Source organism: Amia ocellicauda, chromosome 4 (genome assembly GCF_036373705.1).
Source record: "Amia ocellicauda isolate fAmiCal2 chromosome 4, fAmiCal2.hap1, whole genome shotgun sequence".
NCBI lineage: Eukaryota > Metazoa > Chordata > Actinopteri > Amiiformes > Amiidae > Amia > Amia ocellicauda.
This window is the reverse complement of record NC_089853.1, coordinates 4,975,361-4,999,145: the sequence shown is the minus strand read 5'-3', so window position 1 is coordinate 4,999,145 and position 23,785 is coordinate 4,975,361. Positions and strand designations below refer to the sequence as shown.

General features: G+C 44.3%; 1 protein-coding gene across 5 annotated transcripts in view; it reads left to right on the top strand.

Moving 5' to 3' along the window:
* large2 (LARGE xylosyl- and glucuronyltransferase 2) overlaps nt 1-23,193 on the top strand; it is a 172,372-nt gene extending 149,179 nt beyond the window's left edge. For all 5 annotated transcript variants that reach the window (XM_066700593.1, XM_066700594.1, XM_066700595.1 and 2 more), the window contains 14 exons: nt 7,209-7,389; nt 11,066-11,343; nt 13,907-13,989; nt 14,730-14,853; nt 15,742-15,913; nt 16,011-16,115; nt 16,403-16,515; nt 16,786-16,911; nt 17,195-17,350; nt 17,464-17,627; nt 17,838-18,116; nt 18,824-18,970; nt 19,552-19,747; nt 20,112-23,193. In XM_066700593.1, the coding sequence (XP_066556690.1) occupies nt 7,290-7,389; nt 11,066-11,343; nt 13,907-13,989; nt 14,730-14,853; nt 15,742-15,913; nt 16,011-16,115; nt 16,403-16,515; nt 16,786-16,911; nt 17,195-17,350; nt 17,464-17,627; nt 17,838-18,116; nt 18,824-18,970; nt 19,552-19,747; nt 20,112-20,309 (2,241 nt within the window). In that variant the 5' untranslated portion in view covers nt 7,209-7,289 and the 3' untranslated portion in view covers nt 20,310-23,193. The remainder of the gene's footprint in view (nt 1-7,208; nt 7,390-11,065; nt 11,344-13,906; nt 13,990-14,729; nt 14,854-15,741; nt 15,914-16,010; nt 16,116-16,402; nt 16,516-16,785; nt 16,912-17,194; nt 17,351-17,463; nt 17,628-17,837; nt 18,117-18,823; nt 18,971-19,551; nt 19,748-20,111) is intronic.
* Nucleotides 23,194-23,785: the final 592 nt, after the last annotated feature.

The window sequence follows — 23,785 nt, the reverse complement described above, 5'->3', positions numbered from 1 at the left end:
GGGTCACGGGGGAATCGTGTGTGTTCATTAAACTAGGACCCAAAGAGCTCTGGCACTTTTGGAAAATCTAAAAACACATTTAGGTAATCTAATATAATGCACAGTTTTTATTTCCTCCCTGGAAGCAAATGAGCTGATGGATTCCTAATTATGTGAAAGTGCTTTTCTAACAGGGCTCCAAAATGGTCTTGGAGTTTGACCAAACAAGGCACTGGTGGCACAACTATTTGGCAAAGCAGCAAACTGACCCTGTTCCATGGTACGCTTCTTTACGCTTGCCCATGTGCACAGATGAGTTTCTCAAAGGAGGTTTTTTGGGTGACTCCTCCACGCACACACAATTGTACACTTTGTTCTATCGCTGGAGACACAAACAGAAGAGCGATGTTATGATGCTGGTTGGGGGGATTTCAATCTATATTTGTTTGTGTTGTTCTATAGGCAGCATGTAGTTACAGGTCTTTGTCTGAGCCTTTTAAAGATCACGGAACCAGCTCTACTTTGCTTGGATATAAAGACTTTACCTTCAAATAAGTCTGTCAAAAGAGACCCAGAAAAGACATTTGGTGTCGTATCCAGATGTGAACGGAAAGTGTCTCTCTCGTACCCTTCTCTTGGTGTCTGTTGTTCTGTTGTTTTCAGTTTATCGTAATATGGTTAATTACATTCCAGGGGCCATTTTATAATCCGTGCCGGCTCACAGAGTATCTTTGTTGTTTCAGGCAAATTATGTAAATGCTTGTGGAACATGCCTTAAACTTTACCTTCAACTGATGTCATAAGAAACATAAGAAAGTGTCCAATCAAGAGGAGGCCATTCGCCCCATCGTGCTCGTCTGGTGTCCATTAATAACTAAGTGATCAAGGATCCTATCCAGTCTGTTTTTGAATGTTCCCAAATTGTCTCTTCAGCCGCATCGCTGGGGAGTTTGTTCAGATTGTGACGCCTCTCTGTGTGAAGAAATGTCTCCTGTTTTCTGTCCTGAATGCCTTGAATCCCAATTTCCATTTGTGTCCCCGGGTGCGTGTGTCCCTGCTGATCTGGAAAAGCTCCTCTGGTTTGATGTGGTCAATTCATGATTTTGAAGACTTGGATCAAGTCCCCATGTCAAGAGGAAACAATCTGTCACTTCTTGTGTAATCACGCTGGAATTATAGACACTTACTCACAATCTGTGTGATGCTTTCTGCTGGTCGGCAGCAGAGGGTCCAGGACGTTATTCACTTATTTAGGTGTTTGTTTCCCACTCTAGGTTGTGTTTTTCCTGATAAGCTGCAGCTCAGAGAGCATTGCAAATCAAGGCAAATTGCCTATCAGCGCCATTTATTGGATTTTGGAGGCTGATAGGCTCTTCATGTGTTTACGTATTCACACAGCATTGTAATTTCACCTCAGAATAATAAAGATATACAGGATCAAACACACTGCTGTGAAATTAAAAACAAATTGCTTAGGGCACCTTCATCTGCATTATTTGTGTGGGATTTAAGAGTGTAAAATCAAGACGAAGCCCATTATGACTGCAGCGAGCTTCTGTTACTGATCACATGGTAGTGGACTGTTGATTGGAGCATCTCAGCGGTAAGTATTACTGGAGTGGACAACGGCACGGTGATCCACCCGCTTTATGTCTGCTTTATTACCGCAGCCTCATTTCATAGCCGTGGTTTTAGGCGACTGGTTTAATACAACTCTTGACCTTACTGTCAAGGGGAGAGAAGTTCAATCATGATACCAAGACAACTCCCACGGCATTTCAAGCCTATGGAGGTTGAAAGGGACATTGTTTTGTATGCCTGTAATTCATCAGAGTAGCGGTGTTGTGAATGATAACTGGATGATTTCACAATCACTTATAACTATTCATTTTCTTACGGCTCGTATTTAAAAATCAGTCAATCCCATCCTTCAATTAAACACAATCCAAGTAAAGCAGAAGGGATGTAAATCCTGTCTTGCATCAGATACAGACTGGAGATGAATTAGGGGCTTGTGCGGTTCTTGGAAAGAGGAACCCACTCACAGGAAGTCTTGCAAGAGACGGTGCCGTGCAGGTGGGCCTCTCCAGTGGACGCAGTTGCCGGAGTGAACTGTAGAAGTATTCCCTGGTGACAGTGTTAGTGCTGCCTGGCCGAGTGAGCAGAGGGCACGTCTAATAGAGGAAGTGGAATTAAAGAAAATGGCAACTTGAAAGCCTGAGGTTTAGTGCCCAGGAGGGCTCCACTAATTGCTTGGCTGTTTAACCTTTCTCATGGCACTGTCTACCACTCTACTCTTACAGCTTGTCAATCCCCCTCCCTGACGCCTGATTCCCAGTCAGTTCATACAGATCCCTCCATCCTCACCCGGACAGTACACGGTCACCCTTCATCTCGGTTGCTGTGTGGTAATCCCGTGTCTGTCGGGACTTCGTAGCTGTGGAAGGAGCCGAGAACATGGTTAATACATTGGAAAGACTGCTCAAAAGATGCCGTTTGTGCTGTTGAAAGGAGTGACTCAGTGACTGTTGATTATAGAGACTCTCGTTGTCCTAAGTGCTTGAGGGGGAAAAAAAATAGAATATTCAAACTTTGTTCCTCAGTATATTTTTTTAATAATGACCAGAATGACCACAATCCTATCCTTTCGATGAGCCGTGACACATAGAGCTGCATCGTTTTAAACCCTCTTAATCGTTTAAGTGTTCGGAATGGTCTTCCATGTTTTAAATAATAACAAACCACAAGAACATGAGGTCTTGGTTTTGTCCCTGAACCAGCCTTTGTCGTGTTAAAAAGCCGAACGCTTTTATATCCACGCTATACAGCAATTACACTGCAGACCAAAACAGGCCACCATAACTAACATTTACAGACCATAACTGACAACAAAGTCTGCACACAACACACACGAGTCAGGAAATATTTTCAATTAGAAATTATATCGGGGGGGGGATTTAAGTTACAGCAAAAAGCGCGGGGTGGGAATTGTGAGTGATTTTTCTCATACCACATGCTTGAGGAGATTTGTATTACTTAACTTTTGCTGGCATGTCTACCATTGAGTTTTGAGCGAAAAATATTGAACACTCAGCTATAATCATATACAAATTAATAGCCTGTCAAGAAAACAAAGGTAGGGTCTGTGGAGCTGCCCTCCACCATGGCCATAATTGCCCGAGGCTAGCTGGGCACGTTTCTTAATTAACAAATGCACCAAAACCTATTTATCTGAGCTCCGATCATTGAATAGCATTGACTTGGAGTCACCATACCTTGGGCTGGAGGTGAACGACTCCATACATTGACACACAGATAAGAAAAGCAGCTCAATATGCAATTATTTGTTTTGTTCTGATCCAAAGAGGGCAGGGGGGTGACAGGGCAGTAATGGCAACACAGGAGAAGAAAAATTCCCATCAGAAATGTGATATCTGTTAATGCGTACAGCTTATGCAAGGATACAGCGTTCAGCTCGATGTGTCTGGCGATTTGCATTTGACGTGTGGGTTCTTTGTCAGTGTTGAGCTTGTTTTGTGCGTTTCAAGTATGGATTTCTACTGAAGGTGACCTTCCCTCGGCAGCGCTGGATCACTGATAAGTCAATTTGATTGTAAACTTGGTGTTGAGGAAGGATAAAGAAGGAAGGCCGGCTGTAGACTGATATGCCTTGAAGGGTATCAGCTCCCCAGAAAGCTCAGCACATGTACCCTCATCTTGATGAAAGCAACTCTTTTTCCTTTAGAGAGTTTCTGTGCCAGACTATATATATATATATATATATATATATATATATGTTACCCTTTTGCTATTTTTGTATTTTTGCAAAGATCTTTTCCTTTCTGGTGTCAGTAAAGTCTGCTCTACATCAGGATGCTCGGAAAATGATTCCTCTCAATGACATCCAAACACGTTACAGGAGGGTTTAGCCGGCCGGGGGGCAGGCTGAGGTCAACGTGGTCACATGCTCTATGTTACAATCCGCTCGCAGGGAGGACATGTTTATTATGCATTTGTTATAAGTGGAGAATTAATTTGAATGTGCCACAGCGTGCCGGCGCTTTGTCCCGTGTGGTCAGCTCCCATTGTTACCCCTTGCCCAACTGTAATGTTGGGTTTACACTAACATACCCGAGCCGTGCTGGGACGGCACCATGCCAGCCTGGTATGGATCGGCACGTTGGGCTCGCATTGACGCTATGGAAAGGCAAGCCGAGCAATTGATGTCGCGAATAATGAACGAGCTGAGAACCAAGATGATGATGAATTATGTATGTGACGGCGAAAGAAAGTGAAATCATGAAGTGGATCATGATGTTCTGGTTGTGTTTTACCTACCGAATAACACGGTTGAAAATCATATAAGACATAAGACAAATAGGTATGATTGGTTTCGGCTCGGCTCGGGTATTTGTTAGTGGAAACACACCCATATCGTGAGGGCCTAGACCGAGGCACAACACGGGTTCCTCAGCATGATGATCTGATCCATACGTGGCACCCACCATCACGCCTGCCTCCCTCACAGCAGCTTTGCCTCTTGCGCTGGCAGCCTAGCATACTTCATTTCAGCTGGATTTGAGCCCAGACCTCCAGAGATAAAAGGGTAATGCATTTATTAGCTCCACCATCTCCGATGTACATGAGATGTTGAGAGGAATTGAGTCAGGGCACTGGAGGCTGTATCTCTGCTGTTCCTCAGCAAGCGACACAAGCGCTCAAAGATCTATAATAACCACTTACACTGCAGTGATAGAGTAAGATGGCAGTAAGCCCACTTAATCCCCCAGGCTGGGTTTTGAACCTGTGATCAGCCATGTAGGCAGGTCTTTGATCACGTGGATGGGTTTGGTGGTTAATCTTTACTCCTCGTGGTTGAGCTCTGTGAAGTGTTTCTCCGGTCTGTGGTTACAGATCAGTGACTGTCCTCTAGCTTTCTTCTTCAAATGTTATTGCTCAGGCACCCTCAGCTTTTAGTTCTACATGACCTTGACACGGACTGCGCTGACTTACTGTACCTTCAAATACAGGAGTGACGGCTCCAGAGCTACTGGGGTACAAATAAGTCAGTCCATGCCATCAGTCATCTTCCGCCATTTTAACCGATCCCTGTCATCATGTCCATTAATCAAGGCCTTATATTTTCAGATGAAAATGAAAGCTATAATTACATAAGAACATGAGACAGTATCCAATCGAGAGGAGGCCATTCGCCCCATCGTGCTCGTTTGGTGTCCATTAATAACTAAGTGATCAAGGATCCTATCCAGTCTGTTTTTGAATGTTCCCAGATTGTCTCTTCAGCCACATCGCTGGGGAGTTTGTTCAGATTGTGACGCCTCTCTGTGTGAAGAAGTGTCTCCTGTTTTCTGTCTTGAATGCCTTGAAGCCCAATTTCCATTTGTGTCCCCGGGTGCGTGTGTCCCTGCTGATCTGGAAAAGCTCCTGTATAAAATGTCTTGCCTTTCAAAATGATCTCTAAGCCATTTATTCAGAATTATCTCCTGGATTCTGTTCCCCGGCACCCCCTAAATACCAGGGCACTCTACCTCCTGCAGGCGCCATTTATATCGTGCACTTTAATTCATGGAGTCTGGGTTAAATGCTAATCTCTCTTGGCCTGAAGTGAAATCGTTTAACTGTTCAACAGAGGGGGAATGCCAATGACGGTGCAACACGGAGCGCATCGCCAACAAGACTTTAATCAGCTCCGAGAGGAGGAGGGGGAAGTGAGGGGGTGTCCTTAAGAGAAAAGACGAGTCGCGATGAGTGATTGCAGCAATACATCCATCCCTCACCCCCACGTTTTATTGACAGAGGCCCAAATTCTGTGTGACTAGACCCAGGGGAGACGGGACACTGTCTGTCTCTGCACCTCGGGATGCTTGTCGGTCGGTGGGTGGCGTGGGGGGAGTGTACGCACACCAAGTCCCTGTTTTTGCCTTCAGTTGATCACAAATAAAAGAAGCGTCAAGTGCTTATGACACAGAGACCCCATTACAGTCGGAAACTGTCTCCCTGCAAGCCGAGAAATGAGCGGAGAGCATGGAAGGCAGGCGGACTGCTACATGATGGTAAATGACATCCCCTAATTGCCTGCTCTCTGCTCGCCTCGTCGCGATAAATCAGATGTGACTGGCTGGAGCACGGAGGGAGCAGGACTTAGCAGTCCCCTATTAGGTGCGATGGAGAGAGCAGGGAGATCTGAAGAGTAAACACAATCACGGCACGTTTTTCTGGCAATTTACCACCGGCTTTCTGGAATTGACTTCTTTAATTGTTTGAGAAAGCGAGAGAAATGAGATGAGACAGAAAGTTATTGCGGCAGCCTCCGAGGGAACCGGTGGCAGTTCTTTATATTCACTCGGAGGCCTCGCGCTTTCATCGCAGGGAAGCGCCGCCCTTCTTTCCCAGCGGCAGCGGCAGCAGGACTGGGTTTTAATGCCGGACTGTTAAGTACAGAACACTGCCTTTTATTCATACTTCGTTCCCAAGGGAGTGGGACGATTTCTGTGCCTCTTCGCGGGGCCCAGACCTCTTGAGTGGTGTGATTCACAAAACACAGGACCCGGTGAAAAACCTTGGGTGGAAAATTAGTCTTGATTTCTTAATTTTGTAATATGCATTCTCTGAAAAGAAGCTGCGTAGATGTTTGTACGTTTCTATTTTTTCAATGACGTTAATTATTTACAAAAGTATATATTTTAAAAGTATAAAATGACAAATAGTTTGCGGTTTCCCTACGTCCGTTCAGTGCAAGTTTGGCTTTCTAGCATCATGAGATCAGAAACCAAATTGTACTGTAGTTGCCCTGAGATTAAGCTCCAAATTATTGACACCCCTCTCCCCCAAAAATACACCGTCTCCAAATACGTGAGTCAAACTCCTTTTAACATTTACCGCAGCTCCTATCAGTCGTATCTAATCCTATATTCTAAAAGGTTGTGTCTAATTAAACCCAGCTGTGATTCATTAATCTAATCATAAAACTATAAAGGACTAGAAGTTATTCATTTAATAATCCACCACCTTGTATTCAACAGAAAGCACTTCACTGCGAAGAAAGCCTACAACAGAACAGTCTATTTAACTTACAAGCCTAATTAAATCTGCAGAAGTCAATGTCTTTCTTTGCCGGGTAATAGAGCGCTGATCAAAGTTTGACTGTTGACTGGATGAAAGAGCGCCCTGGGTTAGGGTCTAACCATGTCTTCCTTTCTGTGTTTCAGATGTTAGGATGCTGCAGCTAGCTGGCGTGGGACTGAACCCCACCTGAACATCTCCGGCCCTTTAACCCTTGCCTTCCCACAATGCCCTGCCCTTGCCGTGGGAAGCTCAAGCTGTTGGTTGCCTCTGTGACGTTCGTGGTGCTTCTAACATGGCTGTATCTCTTGGTGGGGAACTTGGAGAGTAAGTATGATTGGCGTGGACATGGAGTTTGAGCATGTCAGATTGGTATATTAGATTGATTGATTGATATCTTGCGACTACTTTTCCTGCGTTCAGTAAAACCATCTTAACATATTTACATCGGAAACAAGTTTATTGGAGCCAACAGAACATTTTAAAACATCTATATTGATACCTAATATTATGTCTTTAAACTATTTATCAGTTTGTCTATTTATTTATTTATTTATTTATTAATTAATTATAGCACTCAGCTCTTGTTTTTTGTTGGTATTCAGTGTTTCAGACTATTTTCCAGCTCAGGCTGTGCGGGGGAATCTGGACTCCCCTGCCAAGGTTGATTTGTTGAAGCACCAGTTTCATTTCATATCAGTATCAGTCAAGGGGAATAAAATGTCATGGGCACTTATATTTCCTAACTAACCACAGCTAATAAGATCATCTCCATGCCAACTGAAATGGTAAACAGCGTATGTGTTTTATCTTCAGCTAGACAATGAACCCTCAGTACGTTTTTGCTTCCATCTTTCTTCAAGGTTAGCGTTTATAAGACAATGTTGCTGCAGACCCTGGTGTAGTTATCCTGGGGAAAACGCATGTATTCTCACTCTCTGCTGGAACCCTTTTTGATCACAAGACTCTAACATCCCCCCCAGTTCGAAACGGAACAGGAATAGAACATAAGGAATGCTTTTGAAAACGTATTACTAGGATTTATAACAGCCAAGCTCGCGGGAAAGCAGTGGGAGCTGAGAAATTGCAGCGGGAAACACTGTCTGACCTTCAGAAAATGGAAAACAAAGCCCCCCTAGCCCAGGCCGGGAAGCGCAGAGGATTTTTGCCTAAAAGCCAACCAGTCCCAGCTGACGCCAAACAGGGCAGACCTGTGAATAATGTTTTTGAGCAAAAACAACAGACCCACTTAATAAGTTTTCTGCAGCTACCACTGTTGAATAGTTGTTAAAAACTTGTTAATAGTTGCTTCCTTGGCTGGCCAACCGTGCGTTATTGCAGAGGTGATTAAAAAAGACTACTAGTTTGCTTGTTGAGATCAAGACCATATATGTAGTTTACAATTGAGCAGAGGTGGGATTTAATGAACTGAGAGGTTATTTGCAGAGATTTCCAGAGGCATATTGCCTTGTAATGGTACAAATGATAATAATAGTAAAGAAATACGGGAGAGGAGAGAATGCGTGAAGTAATATGGAAAGTTTGTAAGCTGTGGTATCTGAATAATTGAAGATGAGATTCAAAGTATTAAAAATGTCTAATCAGAAACATAGGTAACAATGTTTCCTTTTCTCTTGACATTGAGAATCTCTGAAGGTGTGGAATTTCTTGTCCAAAGACATTATTTTTTAATGCTGTTATGAAGAGAGGGCCAAGACTAAATGTAGCCATCAATAGCCATTTCTATGAATTAATATATATATATATATATATATATATATATATATATATATATATATATATATATATATTATAAATCTTTTTGATGTGTGCTGTATATCATTTGTAAAAGTAATTCCTCCACACACAAAATCTACAGTATGTGCACGGATTACAACAATGGGAAATGAATAGGAAACTGGTGCATTTACTCAATAGTTTTTTCTGCAGGTAGAACTGCAGGTGTCCTTTGATTCGGTCATGTTAAAGCTGATTTCTTCAGCTGTATCACCGAATATCTTTCAGATTTTGTCCTCTAATACAATGGGTTTTCTGTGTCAGTTGTGTAGCTTGATGGAGCAACACTGTGTGATTTCTGTGCGGTTCTGTGAGACGCTTGGGCAGGTTGAAAGTCTCAGGGCTGGCTGCTCAATGGCTGTGCAGACACGTACTAATATAAAGAGCTGGCTTGCAGGACTGTGTAACAATTTGCTGTTAAAAGCTTCCCTGGTTCCAAGGCAATAAAGTATAATTTAAACCTAGGCAGTAATAAAGCTACAGTCACGGACGGGTCACGGGAGGTCAGATGTTCTGCCTAAGGTACTGAAAATGTTTCTGTGCTGAGTAGAGCCGGTGTGCTGCACCCAGCGGGGGGCAAGACGTGTCCCCACAGCCCAGAGGTGAAGCCCAGACATGGGGTTTTGTGCGCTGCTCAGCAGCACAGCGGCTCTCCTTCCTCTTTACCTTGTAGCACGTTGCTTCTGTCTGGGAGGAGACGCAGAGGGGGTCTCACGTCATGGAAGCGCCGCCTTCCAGTCCTGGAGGGGCACTTACGAGATGAGAAATAACCTGGACATTGGTTCCTCGACGAGTACTCCTGCGCTCTGTCGTTAAAAGCGAGTTGAGAGTAGTCAAGGGCCCTGACTCAGTGAGGTCTGCTGGGGGCAAAAAAATGAAATCAAAATTAAGACATCAAAGGACTTATCTTTGTGTTTTTTGTTTGTTTTGTTTTAAGAAACATAAGACAGTGTCCAATCGAGAGGAGCCCGTTCGCCCCATCGTGCTCGTTTGGTGTCCATTAATAACTAAGTGATCAAGGATCCTATCCAGTCTGTTTTTTAATGTTTCCAAATTGTCTCTTCAGCCACATCGCTGGGGAGTTTGTTCAGATTGTGACGCCTCTCTGTTTTCTGTCTTGAATGCCTTGAAGCCCAATTTCCATCTGTGTCCCCGGGTCCGTGTGTCCCTGCTGATCTGGAAAAGCTCCTCTGGTTTGATGTGGTCGATGCCTTTCATGATTTTGAAGACTTGAATCAAGTCCCCACGTAGTCTCCTCTGTTCCAGGGTGAAAAGGTTCAGTTCCCTCAGTCTGTCCGAGTCTATACTAGGAGCCGTTGTTTTTAGCAGGAAATATCTCAGAGTATATTTTATTTTAAATAGACTTAAGCATAAGCAATTGCTTATTTTTTGTGAGTAGTGACACAATATGGTGCCTTCCTACACTGTGTAAACATCATAAAGCCTCTTCCGGCAATTCAGAAACGGGCTTTACAGTTTAATGGCAATATCCTGAGATTTACCCTGGTTGTACATTAACATGAGTGCAAAGCCATTGAAACTTCCATCTGTAATTCTACGGTGATCGGTACAGAGGGGTCACGAGAGGATACAGACGCCGACGTGTTTAAACACTATTATGACTTGGCTGTTAACATTTCATCACTTCACAAAACCGCAGCGAAAGACAAGAGCAAACGAAGAGCCGTCAGTTGACTTAGCCTCTAACACCTCTTATATGAGGCAGCGTGGAAGGCATTGATATCTCCGCCTGTCATGTGTGAGGAGAGCGCAGGAGCCGCTCACTGAAGAGGGGTTATTCTGTCGGAGGCTCGCTGATGCTTCAACAAAATCAGCGTCAGTTGTTTGTGTTTGTGTTTTACGTTTCTGCCTTATTTCCCCCAGTGTGGCAGGTAAAGTGGAGGTACAAGTTTCACAATTGCAGCTCCCTGTGTCTTGAAAGCCAATGAGCCAGTTGTGATATAGGGTGAACATTCCCTAACGTTTCCAATCGGTGTGGGCTTTGAAAGGCTGGTAATTTATAACGGTTGATGCAACCCCCGAGTGACTGATCTTCAGCATCTGGAAACAAATGCTGTTCCACTGATTTTGAGTCTGCAGTAGGTCATTCTCCGCTGTTTTTAAAAATTGGAGACTGTATTTCTCCCAGGTAGGAGGCGAATGTTTTGAGTGGGGACTGACGGATGCTTCCCCACTTCTCTTGTAGACGGGCGGTCCTTACTGTTGTCTCCATGTCTCGGTGACCAATCGGAGCGCTACCTGGAAAGGGACATCCTGGAGTCTCATGTCCGAGAGGTGGAGGAGGAAAACCGGCAGCTCCGCCTGCAGCTCAGCCAATCGCAAGGTGCCGGGCAGGAGGGCAACTACGGGAACCAGCAGTGGGTGGCATCAGCAGACACGGGGGCGGAGGACGGGGAGAACACTGCCGAGGAGCGGGGGAACCACACGGACTGCGTCAAGAGACCTATGGTGGAGAAATGCGAGGTAAGCCTTTCAAAAATCACGAATCCCATCTTCTCTGACAAAGCAAAGCCACGCGGTGATCCTTTCCGCTGCTTCTATTACTTGGAAACATGGAGTACTCTTCTTTTTCCATGCAAGATCTTTTGAATGAAGAGATTGGTTTCGCTGAAGAGGAGAGTAGACCGTCTGAGAGCGCTGACCCACAATGCACTGGATCAGGGAAGGGTCACGCAGCGGGAAGCTTCTCATCCACAAGGGGTTAAGCGAGAGCATTATGTTCACTCATCCCCGTCACTCCTTCCCCACACGTCCCTCTGTTGCTGTCTCCTTCCATCTCTCTCGCTCAATATCCCTCTCCCTCCCGCCGTGCCCCCCTCCCCCTGAGAGTCGAGCTTCTTGTATAACAGACAGACTTCTGCTCTGTGCTTCCTTGGGGTTGATTTCTATGAATTTTAATGTGATAGAACGTCAAAATTGGTGAGGGAGGCGAGATTCACACTCTGGGAGGAAAAAAAACGCTGTCTGAGAGCTTAATAATTCATTTCTAAATCAAAAATGAATGACTTACTACACATGCATTTTCCGTGGCGTTGCACGTCTCCGGCACAAGTCATAACCATTTCTTAAACGTTTGCTTGAATCCATTGAATTTCTTTTGTGTAAATACCTGGCATCATGTGCCGTCCCTCAGATTAATTGACACACAATTTATGTAGTGTTTAACTCTTATAGTAGAGGCCAACTCAGGAAACAAGATGGGCCAAATTGACTCATATTGTTTGTTTCCTGCATTTTTTCCCCCGTGTTTCTGTATTTACCCCATACATTGGTGCCACAATTCCTCATTTTTATCTCTACCTGCATTCTTCCATGATAGACCTTCCATAGAGCAGTAGGGCAGTAAACTTGGCCTCTGGTGGTCTTTATTTATTCATGTATTATTTTATTGATGGTTTCTGTTACTCATTAGTGGAATCAGCACACATTGTGAGTGTGTTCTCCTCTGAAGGAATTTAGATCCACATGATAGTAAAGGGTGTGGATGTAGAGACGAGTTGAACGAAAGCACAAACTGAAGCGTTGTGTGCTTTTCAGACACCCTGAGGCACAATTTTCATAACTGAGTCGATCTCTTTTAATGACATTATTATTTATTAATGTATTTCTTATTCTTAGTCAGAGTGACTTACAGATCGTCAAATCAGCTTCCTCATGTAGCCTAAAATCTTAGGTTAGAACAAGTGTACAAACGAGAGGAGGCCATTCGCCCCATCGTGCTTGTTTGGTGTCCATTAATAACTAAGTGATCCAAGGATCCTGTCCAGTCTATTTTTAGCTATAGTATGATGGTGTTAGAGAACAAAAATAGGATATGTGTCCATTGTTTTGTTGTTGGAGAGAAACTCCTGGCACACATTGTCCTGACTAATCAGAATTTGGGCTCTGAAAGCACTTTTGAGTCAGGCCCCCTCTAGTGGAGATGTGATGCCATTTCACCAGCCCGCTGTTTCGTTTACTTCTTAACAACAGTCAGAGATGTTTAATTATGATGAATGTATCAGTTTCCACAGATGAAAAAATGAATTAGGTGTAGTGCGAGGAAGCTAATGATATTTGCATTATAATCAAGACTGTTGCTTTAAATACATTTAGTCTAATACATTAAAGGAGGAATGATTATTAAAGTCTGATGTTTTAGTTTTTTGTTTGTGTTTTTTTTCTTTTTAATCAGATGAGATTCAGCAGAACATCTGTTCCTGTGATTAATGAACAACGTTTGTTTTTTCATCCAGGAACAAAACCCACTTGGCAGGCTTTGCGTATTGGAGTAATGTTTCTGTGATGTAGTTTACAAAATAATTGAGTGGCACCAGTGTAGAATAGAATAGGATGTGAAGGATTGCTGGATTTAGTTTTGAATCATTGTGTTTGTTTGGAGAAGTTGTGCTCAGTGGGGTTTAAATGAGGACGTTTAACATGATAACGTCCCTTCAGCACAGGGGTGTGACTCCAGTCCTGGGGGGCCACAGTCTCTGCTGGGTTTTGTTCCAGCCCAGCTCTTGGTTGCTTAATTGGTCTAATTAATCAATTAACTGGATGAATTGAACACTTCTCTCCAGACTCTGAAATGATTCATTGTTTTGAGACATCAACACATTTTCAGGTATCGGCTATAAAAATACAATATGAAGGTTTTAGATAAGCCTACCTGAGTGAATAATGGCATTCATTAAGTAATTGGGATCTTCTGTTGGGACCAGTAGACACTGCGGCCCCCAAGGACTGGAGTCTGACACCCCTGCTTCAGAAGAATCACATCCCTGTAGTCTTATCTTTGTAGATTTGTCATGATCTGTGCTTTGTTTTTACACTGTACCTGGTTAGCATTACATTTTTCTGCACACTTCAGATAACCTCAGAGTACTTTTAATCTGCCGTCTCTTCTACCTGGCAAAAGTGAACGGATGCTTATTTTGCCAACAGCCAGGATGCTCCGGATCGTGTCTCTGATTCTGCACAACAATAACTGCACAGCAACACAACGCTTTCTCTCTCTCACACTTCTCGATTGTCTTCTCCACAGCTCATCCATGTTGCGTGCGTTTGTGCGGGTCACAACGCCAGCCGAGATGTCGTCACCCTGGTCAAGTCCATTCTGTTCCACAGGTAGGACAACCCGTCCTTACTAGGGCATATGGTGTCACAGCCCGGGACCACAACTGTGTCCCCGGGTCCATTTATGTCTACAGATATGGCTAGAGTTGGGGTTAGGGTTGCAACTTCACTACAGTGTTCTCCACTGGACTCGGGAGCTGTGACAGTCCCTCCCCGGGTCCAGGGCAGAGATGTGTAGGCCCAGACACACACAGGAACACACTCGGCTCAGGGCACCTTGTCTCATCTCCACCCACCTTCCCAAAGACACGTCCTCCTCGCTCCTGGTAATCTCCAGTTGGCAGCAGGGAGCAGTCTCGGAGACTGAAGGAAATGTGACTCGCTGGAGGTCAGCCTGTCATTTATATCCGGCTCTGCAGCGGCGCGGCTTCCTGTCCTGTTCGGAGCGAATGTCAGCGAGACAGAAACTGCTGAGTCGGCCAAACAGGCTGGGAGCAGGAGTGGGGGGGGCAACGCAGTGCCAGCATAGCTTTCCAAATAATCTTTCAGGCCCGTTTATTTATTTACATTTAGCTGCGCACGTACCACTGAATATTAGCATTTGACATCAAAACAGCAATACAAACTCATATTCACGTAAATGAAATTAATTCCCCTTTTTTTATTCAACAGTCAGGTGATTGTTGATGTTAATTTCAAAGACCAGACCGTAGAGTAGCCCTTCTTTATCAGTCTGTTCTGAAGGAAAGGTAACATAGTTTTCCTGATGCTGGTTTGTCACTCTGGCGCAGGAAGAATCCCCTCCATTTCCACTTCATCACCGATGCCGTCGCCCATCAGATCCTCAGCTCTCTGTTCCAGTCCTGGATGGTCCCCTCAGTGCAGGTCAGCTTCTACGATGCGGATGAATTGAAGGTAACCCATATTTTTAATTCTCTCTCAGTGTGTCTGTGAGCTAGTTTACTATGCGGGGTCAAACAGCGACTACATAAGAAACAATTACACACCTACACGCCTGGCTTTCAAAACGTTTTGCACCCGTGTCAAATATTCTACACTTTTTCTAAACCCAAAGAGATCTGTTTTTCCTGTTTCTGGTGTTGGCTAAAAGTCTAGCATTAATCCTTTAATCTGATTATTAACTCTAATCAACAGCCAGCAACTTCAGTACCAGCCAACACCAAAATATGAAGCTTCGCCCATCCCTCTGCCCAGCCACTCTTAGTTTAGCAATTGATGTTATAGCCTGAATTCAAAAATCATACTGGGTCCAAAAAGAAATCCAGCAAATAAACACGGTCTTGTGTGTAGCTGTAGACACGGCCCAGAAACCCAGAGGATGCCTCTGAACAAAGACAAGTCTCCTACAAGGGGAATTAATATAAATCATCTCGCAAAAGGAAATGTGCGACACCTCAGATTTGATTTTCAAGAAATAGGAAGCAATTTATCTGCTGGGATGCATCTGTCACCTGTTAAATGTTTGGCATTGGAGTCTATTCTGAAATGTAAATAAATAATAACAGGATTCTGATCCATGCTGATGACAGAGTGCACAAATAAAATGGAAATGAGTCGTTCCTCGGAGAGACTGAATCGGTTTAGGTGTTCATCTCGTTAGGCTGCTGCAGAACACGTACAGTGAGAGACGGAAATACATGTCACCGTTAAGTTATAAAACGCCGTACGTTTTATAGTTCAGGTGATTTGAGGTAGACTTGTGGTCTGTACGAATAATGAAGGAAGGAAGGAGACGAAGCGCATGGGGCTCGAGTGAATCACGTCTTCGGTTTTGTCTTGCAGTCGGAAGTCGCTTGGATTCCCAACAAGCACTACTCAGGGATATACGGATTGATGAAACTGACCCTGACCAAAGCACTGCCCTCTGACCTCTCAAAGGTCATCGTCCTCGATACGGACATCACCTTCGCCACCGATATCGCTGAGCTGTGGGCCATCTTTAGGAAGTTCACAGGTACTTATCTCTTCCTCTTGGGCCGTATAAGAATGCTGGCGGGAGTGTAGAGGTGATTTGTCAGTGTTTTTTAATGATCATGTTGATACTCTTTCAGATAAGCAGGCGATTGGCCTGGTGGAGAACCAGAGTGACTGGTACCTGGGGAACCTGTGGAAAAATCACAAGCCTTGGCCAGCTTTGGGAAGGGGATTCAACACAGGTGTGGACACTCTTCTCGCTTGATGTCTTATTGTCGTTTCTGAGACCCCACAGAAAACGAACCACGCTGTAAAGACCGTAATCATCGTTGGCAACTTCCCATAATTCCCTGCAGAGAGATCCACCAGATCTGCATTAAATGACACTGGCGGCGATAGAGACACGTTGGCCACACTCCAAACCCAAGCTTCTGCTTTACAAAGCCTCCGAGATGTCCCTGATGTTTGTTAACCAGCCGTGTATTGTTTATTCTTCCACCCACGTGACCCTCTGTGCTCACCCACTCAGGTGTCATCCTCCTGCTGTTGGAGAGGCTGCGGCGGATTGGCTGGGAGCAGGTGTGGCGTCTCACGGCGGAGCGGGAGCTCATGAGCATGCTCTCCACATCGCTGGCAGACCAGGTCAGTCACACCCCATTTCGGGCATAAAACACACCTCCACCTATCTGCCGTGATTGACAAATGACAGTCGTGCACTGAATGCTTAGAGAGGTGCTGTAGATTATTTTACAAACAGTGTCTTGGATTCGTATTCATCTGGTTCTCCTCAGCGAGTATAAATCAAGTGTGGATTAAATGTCTCGCACGCCCTCCTGGTAATCACTAGAATTACTGATGACAGGCTGCGACACTCATGTCGTGTGTGACTGTTCACCCCCGTGTCGTTCGCAGGATATTTTCAACGCTGTCATCAAGCAGAACCCGGTCCTCGTTCACCAGCTGCCCTGTTTCTGGAACGTGCAGCTGTCCGACCACACACGCTCCGAGCAGTGCTACACTGAGGTGTCCGACCTCAAGGTGAGGCATCGGGAGGCTGCGGCAGGCGCTACACTGGGTCATGTCATACGTGTCAGATAACAACATTCCTGACCAATTTATCTGCTTGTTTATTTTCCGTACAAGAAAGTGTGGTTCAGTATCTGAGAATAAGATCCCTTTGGTTAATCAAGCACTGATTTATATCTGATGAGTTTCTGATTTGGCCATACGCTAAACCCACAACCAAATGCTGTTGGCTGGCGGTAGGTTTTCCGTTACAGATACAGGCAGGCAGTGATGGTGTTGTGATGCTTCCTCCCAGGTCATCCATTGGAACTCCCCGAAGAAGCTGCGCGTGAAGAACAAGCACGTGGAGTTCTTCCGCAACCTGTACCTGACCTTCCTGGAGTACGACGGCAACCTGCTGCGGAGGGAGCTGTTCGGCTGCCCGAGCCAGCCCAGCGCCGAGAGCGTCCGGGTGAGTGCGACGCCGAGGCCCGGCTTCCCATTCCCGCCGAGACCGCTCAGGCCGAGCACATGTGTGGCGGCCGTCTGCGGCGCAGCTAACGGCGGGACTGTCTTGTGCTCCAGTTGCAGGCCGCCCTGGAGGAGCTCGACGAGGACGACCAGTGTTACGATTTCCGGCGTGAGCGGATCACCGTCCACAGAGTCCACCTGTACTTCCTGCAGTACGAGGACACGCCCCCTCTGGACAACAGCGACGTCACGCTCGTAGCACAGCTCTCCATGGACAGGTAATGTCCGACTGCCCACCAAATCAACCCTGCCACACAGAGTGCAAGAGAGCCCCAAACTTCACAGAAATAAGATGCATAGTGCCTATTGACTATGGCACGGCTGGGTAAAAGCACAGCGAAACTAGTATAACAAATGTAAACTGTGATGCAAACCATGATCGCGGAGAATGCTGAAACCTACTGGTCCGCTCCTCCCTTGTTACCCAGATTACAGATGCTGGAAGCCATCTGTAAACACTGGGAAGGGCCCATCAGCCTGGCGCTCTACATGTCTGACGCCGAGGCCCAGCAGTTCCTGCGCTACGCCCAGGCCTCCGAGGTGCTCAAGAACCGCAAGAACGTGGGCTACCACATCGTCTACAAAGAGGGCCAGTTCTACCCCGTCAACCTGCTGAGGAACATCGCCCTCCATCATGCCAAAACGCCCTACGTCTTTCTGGCCGATGTAGACTTTTTGCCAATGTATGGACTCTACGATTACCTCAGGTGAGATTTTGGGGGCTATCGGGTTGTTTTGCGGATTAATATGACACTCACGTTAGCTGATGCAATTCAGTCATGAAGGACCTCAATCACGTAAGCCTTGTAAAGCCAAGCAACGGCACAGATACATTATTTTCCATTATATATCTCTCTATTATATATGAAGCTAAAGCAGAGAGCAGAGAGCGTGCATGTTCAATCATTTTATGTATTCACAAGTAGTTTGGTTTCCAACTATTTAATTATCAAGGTTATAGAGCCATTTTACTTAGCTCCTCTCTTGTTGTCCTTGAGTTAACAAGACTCCGTCCTTTCATGTTGCCCTTAAAACTATGCATGAGTGATAAGTCTGGGTCCAACGATTTCATTTTAATTTTTTAATCAGAAATGTCATTGTCCTTTTCACTCTTCAGTGACTGTTAAAAAATAAATAAAAGTATATTTTCACACACACACATCCATTATATATACAGCTCTGGAAAAAATTGAGACCACTTAACAATGATTTCTGAACTTGGAGTGGTCTCTTAATTTTTTCCAGAGCTGTAGGTGTATGTATACATATTTATATATAAATGTATGATTATTTAGCTCACATTCCATTTGTCTCCATATAACCATATCATCTGTGCAGTATTGCCTCAGGATTGTCTCTATTCCAGTAATCGGAGCCTCAGTGAAAGCAGTCATGGTGTTTGTCCGTTTCACAGAAAGTCCATCCTGCAGTTGGACATGGCCCATGCCAAGAAAGCCTTGGTGGTGCCGGCATTCGAAACGCTGCGGTATCGCCTGTCTTTCCCCAAATCCAAGGCCGAGCTGCTCTCCATGCTGGACATGGGGACCCTCTACACCTTCAGGTTTGGATTTCATTTTTCCCCGACTGCTTTTCTCAACCACAGGGATCTCAAAGCACTGCAGAGATCAGATTGGACTGGAGAATGTACTGATACGAAGTGAATTAGTATTCTTGATTAAAAAAAAAAAAAAAAAACAACACTTATTATAATCTGTAATGGAGGTTCAACACCACAACCTCTTGAATCTACACTAGTTTTCCTCTGCACTTAGATACCAATGACTGTATTTTCTTCTGTTTGAAATGTATCTGCCGGAAATTTATGGAACATCTTTAGGAATTGCGGCAAAATTATTTTTATACCGGTGTACACTGTGGAGAACCGTTATTTCATGTCCACGTCCATGATGGGTTGGAAATTGCTGGATATTGTTGATGAGGCACAAAGAATGGCTACAGAGTCAGTCCCTTTTCTTTCTGGGTGCCTGTATATGGTATTAAGTCTTGGTTTCCACCTGCTGGAAAAACACAGCATAGCAGATTAAACGTCACTGAAAATAAAGCAATCTCTTGCTACAACATCCAGTAATTTATAATTATGCATTTTGTGCAATTTGCTGTCTGTGTGTGTGTGTATGTCAGGTACCACGTGTGGACCAAGGGCCACGCCCCAACGAACTACGCAAAGTGGAGGACCGCCACCACACCCTATAAAGTGGAGTGGGAGTCGGACTTTGAGCCTTACGTTGTAGTGAGACGAGACTGTCCTGTGTACGACCAGAGGTTTGTGGGTTTCGGGTGGAACAAAGTGTCCCACATCATGGAGCTGGACGCACAGGTACCACAAACATTATGCTTGTAAATGTATAGATCAATGTATATCTAACAATATACTAGGGGCAACAGGTCCATCTTTGGTGTGTGCCATAAAAAGATTGCCCTTTTGTTTAATTAAAGTCTTGTTCATTGCTTTAAAACTGTCACCATTCCACAAGAAACTGGGGATAGTTACTATTATACTAATTGTTTTTCAACTTTCAAGATCAGACTGAGTTGCAAGTATCTGCTAAAGGTCTCCCTTTGTATTCAGGCTCTTGTGTGAGCATGTTCTCACGGATCAGGTAACTGCTAAATGAAATACAACTCTTCCCTTCTCTTTAAAGTGGTAGGTTTTAATTTGAACACCTCAATTTTCCTTCCAGGAGTACGACCTTGTGGTCCTGCCCAACGCCTTCATGATCCACATGCCCCACGCCCCCAGCTTCGACATCTCCAAATTCAGATCGAGCTCCAGCTATCGAAACTGCCTGACCACGCTGAAGGACGAGTTCCATCAGGACCTGTCCCGCAAGTACGGATCGGCCGCTTTGAAATACCTCACCGCCGAGAGGAACATTTAAAGCGAACGGAGCCGAATTGGCCTCCTGTCTGACAGCCCTCCCGACCGTGGGTATCGGCCAAAGGACAGCCCGGTTGGTGGGGTTTTGAGGCTGCCCTCATGAGGCATGGGTGTAAGCATTACTGACCCGAGAACAAGATTCAGATATTTATGAAGGCCTCGATAAGAAGGAACTGCACTCGAGATAACTATCCTCTATCACCACGAGAAATACCGAGCATGGAGCAACAGGGCACACGAGTCTGCCCCCCCCGCCCCACTCTCTCACAGACCGCACACCGCTAGGGTGACGGGAACAAGATGCTAAGGAAGGGAGGCGACTGAATTCCGCAACCAAACGCTCAACGGCAGCGTGGTTGGGGGGGAAAGGAAAACAAATCTAAACTTGCTTTAAGAAATTGAACAAATATATATATACGTACTACTTTCTTTATTTATATTTTTTGACAATCAGTCTGTCCTTGTTGGTGTTTCACTGGCACCCCACACACACACACCTACGAAAAGTTTTACTGGCACCAAAAGTGAACGGAAGCTGTGAACGAAGGGACAGGAGACGAGATCCGCGGAGACGGACAGACCTACGGACTATGGACTGGCTTTTTCTGCAGCGCCAGTTCGAATCAGTGGGTGGACTCTGCAGGAGCTGAAAAGACGAGATGACTGGAAAAAGACAAAACATTTAGCCTTATTATTTTTCTTGATATTTAAATTATTTAAGATATTTTGTTATTAGATGTAAATGATTCATATAACGATGTATAAGTTTTGATTATACTATGACATAATAATTGCATTACTTTTCTATTCCTATATTTTGCTCTTTCAAAGAAACCGTATTGCCCGTATTTAGTCGAGTGCAAGTGTTTGTCTGGGAAGGATCCAAAATGGTGTCGGATCTGTGTTCTACACCCTCCAGAAATGTTCAGACGGTTTGGTAACTTTAATTTCCTTTGGGTGCATTTTGATTGGCCACTCAAAATCTCAACTGTGCTTCATTTAAATTATTTTTTCCCATATCAGTCTTGCCATCAACAGGAAGATGCTAAATGCAATTTATTGCATTTAAAAAACAATTGCACTATCAGCCTTTTGAGCCAAGAAAGTGTAATAAGTAATTTAAAAACAAATACAGGTATGATATCAAAGATACAGCACAAATATATACATTTTACACAGGTAATATATTTATGAAGTTACTACAGAACAAATCCACATTCATGAAGAATAAACTCAAAGTGGCTTTTTCTGTCACTCAAAGAAACACGGCTGTCCTCGCCTCCCGTGTATCACATATGTGTGCCGAATTCCCACTCGAGAGTAAACAGATTAGCATTTCACACGGAGAAATCCACATCCCATATCTTGTGCCAGAACTTTCCAATCATCTAGGAATCATTTGTTACTTTTAATTATATGTTAATTGGCAGTAAATGCAAATGTCCTTTACGGGGATGTGCCTGAGATTATATTAACAATTATTTAGTTATTAAATACATTTAAAAGTAGTCCTCAACTGTTATATACAACTGTTGCCACCCTGGACCAAAACAAGCCCATAATGGATGCAAGACTAGCTGTGGGTTTGTCTTTCAATCCACCCACATTGATTCAACCCCCTCGCCTCCCCATGAAAATGATTTTGCCTTAAAGCTACTGAAATATCTGAACGCGATATTAAGGGACTTGTTTGGCTAAATGACCCCTTGCAGCCGCCTGGAGATCTGGAGAACCCGAGTGCATTTGTTTTGTTGGTGTTGCTTAACAATTTCTTTCATGCTGTTGAGGACCAGATTATTTTTCAAGGACATATTTTTTTTATTTCCCAAATTGAAGCGATAATGCAGCGTCTGTTCTATATTGACTGGAAATGAAAACGCTGAAACTCCTTAGCTGTCCAGTACATTCTCCCCTCCATTTGAACAGTCCATTTCAATATTAATAATCTGTTTGTAGCCCAAAGACACAATCCTAGAAAAATATCCCTGGAGTACCCATGTCGGTATTCTTGGAAAAAGCATCAATTTTTCAGCTACCTTAGGACACATACATGGTAAATGTCAAGCTGTTTCAACTGGCAGTGAAAATAACAAGATGGAATCACCTGGAGAAATGCACCTTCGCCGCTGAATAGTGTCTCCGTTAATCGGGACAAAATGCTTATAGTAATAGGACACCATAGAACTAAATGTGCAAAATGCCGTGCCACACACAGCTGCTCTTACAGGCCAGGGATCAGCAGTTTTCTGGGAACACAGGCATGTCTGGATGAGTTTTCAGGCAGGGAAGCGGTCTTTTTGACAATGAGTGGAATAAGAGGATTTAAACATAAATACAGCCCATAAACGCTAAAGGGAGACAGGGGGCGGGGAAAGGGTTCATGCCAAGGTTACGGAATCATGATTTGTGTGCTGTGTACATAAATCCTGCACCCCCCACCTCTGCATACCATCAGCACGAGGCCCCCCGTTTCTTAACGCTGGCGTAAGGCCTGTCCCGATTGTGGATTTACTTCACTCTCAAAGACACTCGTAAAGGAAGTTCACATCCGAAGAGTAAAGCGAGGGAAACAATGCGGTCTCAATCGGTGGTCCCGTCACCTGTACGAGGGCCGTAAGATGACGTTGTGAACGCTATCACCCCCACCCCCCCCGAACCCACACCGTGATCCGTGTCCCTCCAAACCGTCCACTTTTCGTTTCCTGCCAGTGTCCGGTCATGCGAGTGCCTTTGCTGTATCGTGAAACTGGGTATTGATTGTACTTCTGTACTTTGGGAGCCTGATAAATGGCAGGTTCTGTATTTATTATTATTGTTGAGTTAAAACAAACATATTTTTCTATATAGGGAAAAAGTGCTTTAAATAAATTTGCCCTTTCGTATAACATTGTCTGTTCTTTCTGTGTTTTTTTCCCTACAGACTTGCCCAAGCAGAGGTTGTGTACTAAATGTTTGTTGCCACTTTTAAATAGATGTATTCTACAAAGATGTATTGTACTTTTGTACTTTGGGAAGGCACACATTCATGTTAAGACTAACCAATCAATATAAAAGACAGTAACAGAGTCCAGAGTCAACACTTGAAAAAGGCCTCATCTGCTGTCTTAAAACAGAAGAGTCTTCAAGGTCCTGTCAATGTGATGAAAATTTAGTTTTCTACCTTCAGGCATTTATTGTGACTTGTCCATCATCATTCTCTAGCTACGGCTCATCTTCTTGCTGGTGTTATTTGATGGGCTACCTCTTCTTCAGATGAAGACACCATTAATTAGAGTAAGAAAAAATACATTTAATGCAGAAAACTGCTAATTCAGAAGTATTGATCGTGTAATGAGCAAATAATATGTCAAATATAAATGGAAAAACTTCACATCTAAATATTATACTTATTTAGGCTTTGCTCCTCCATTCTCGGCTAAATTAAACACACACTCCTATACGTTGCGAGCGCAGATGGAAAGAAGCAACATGCGCTCG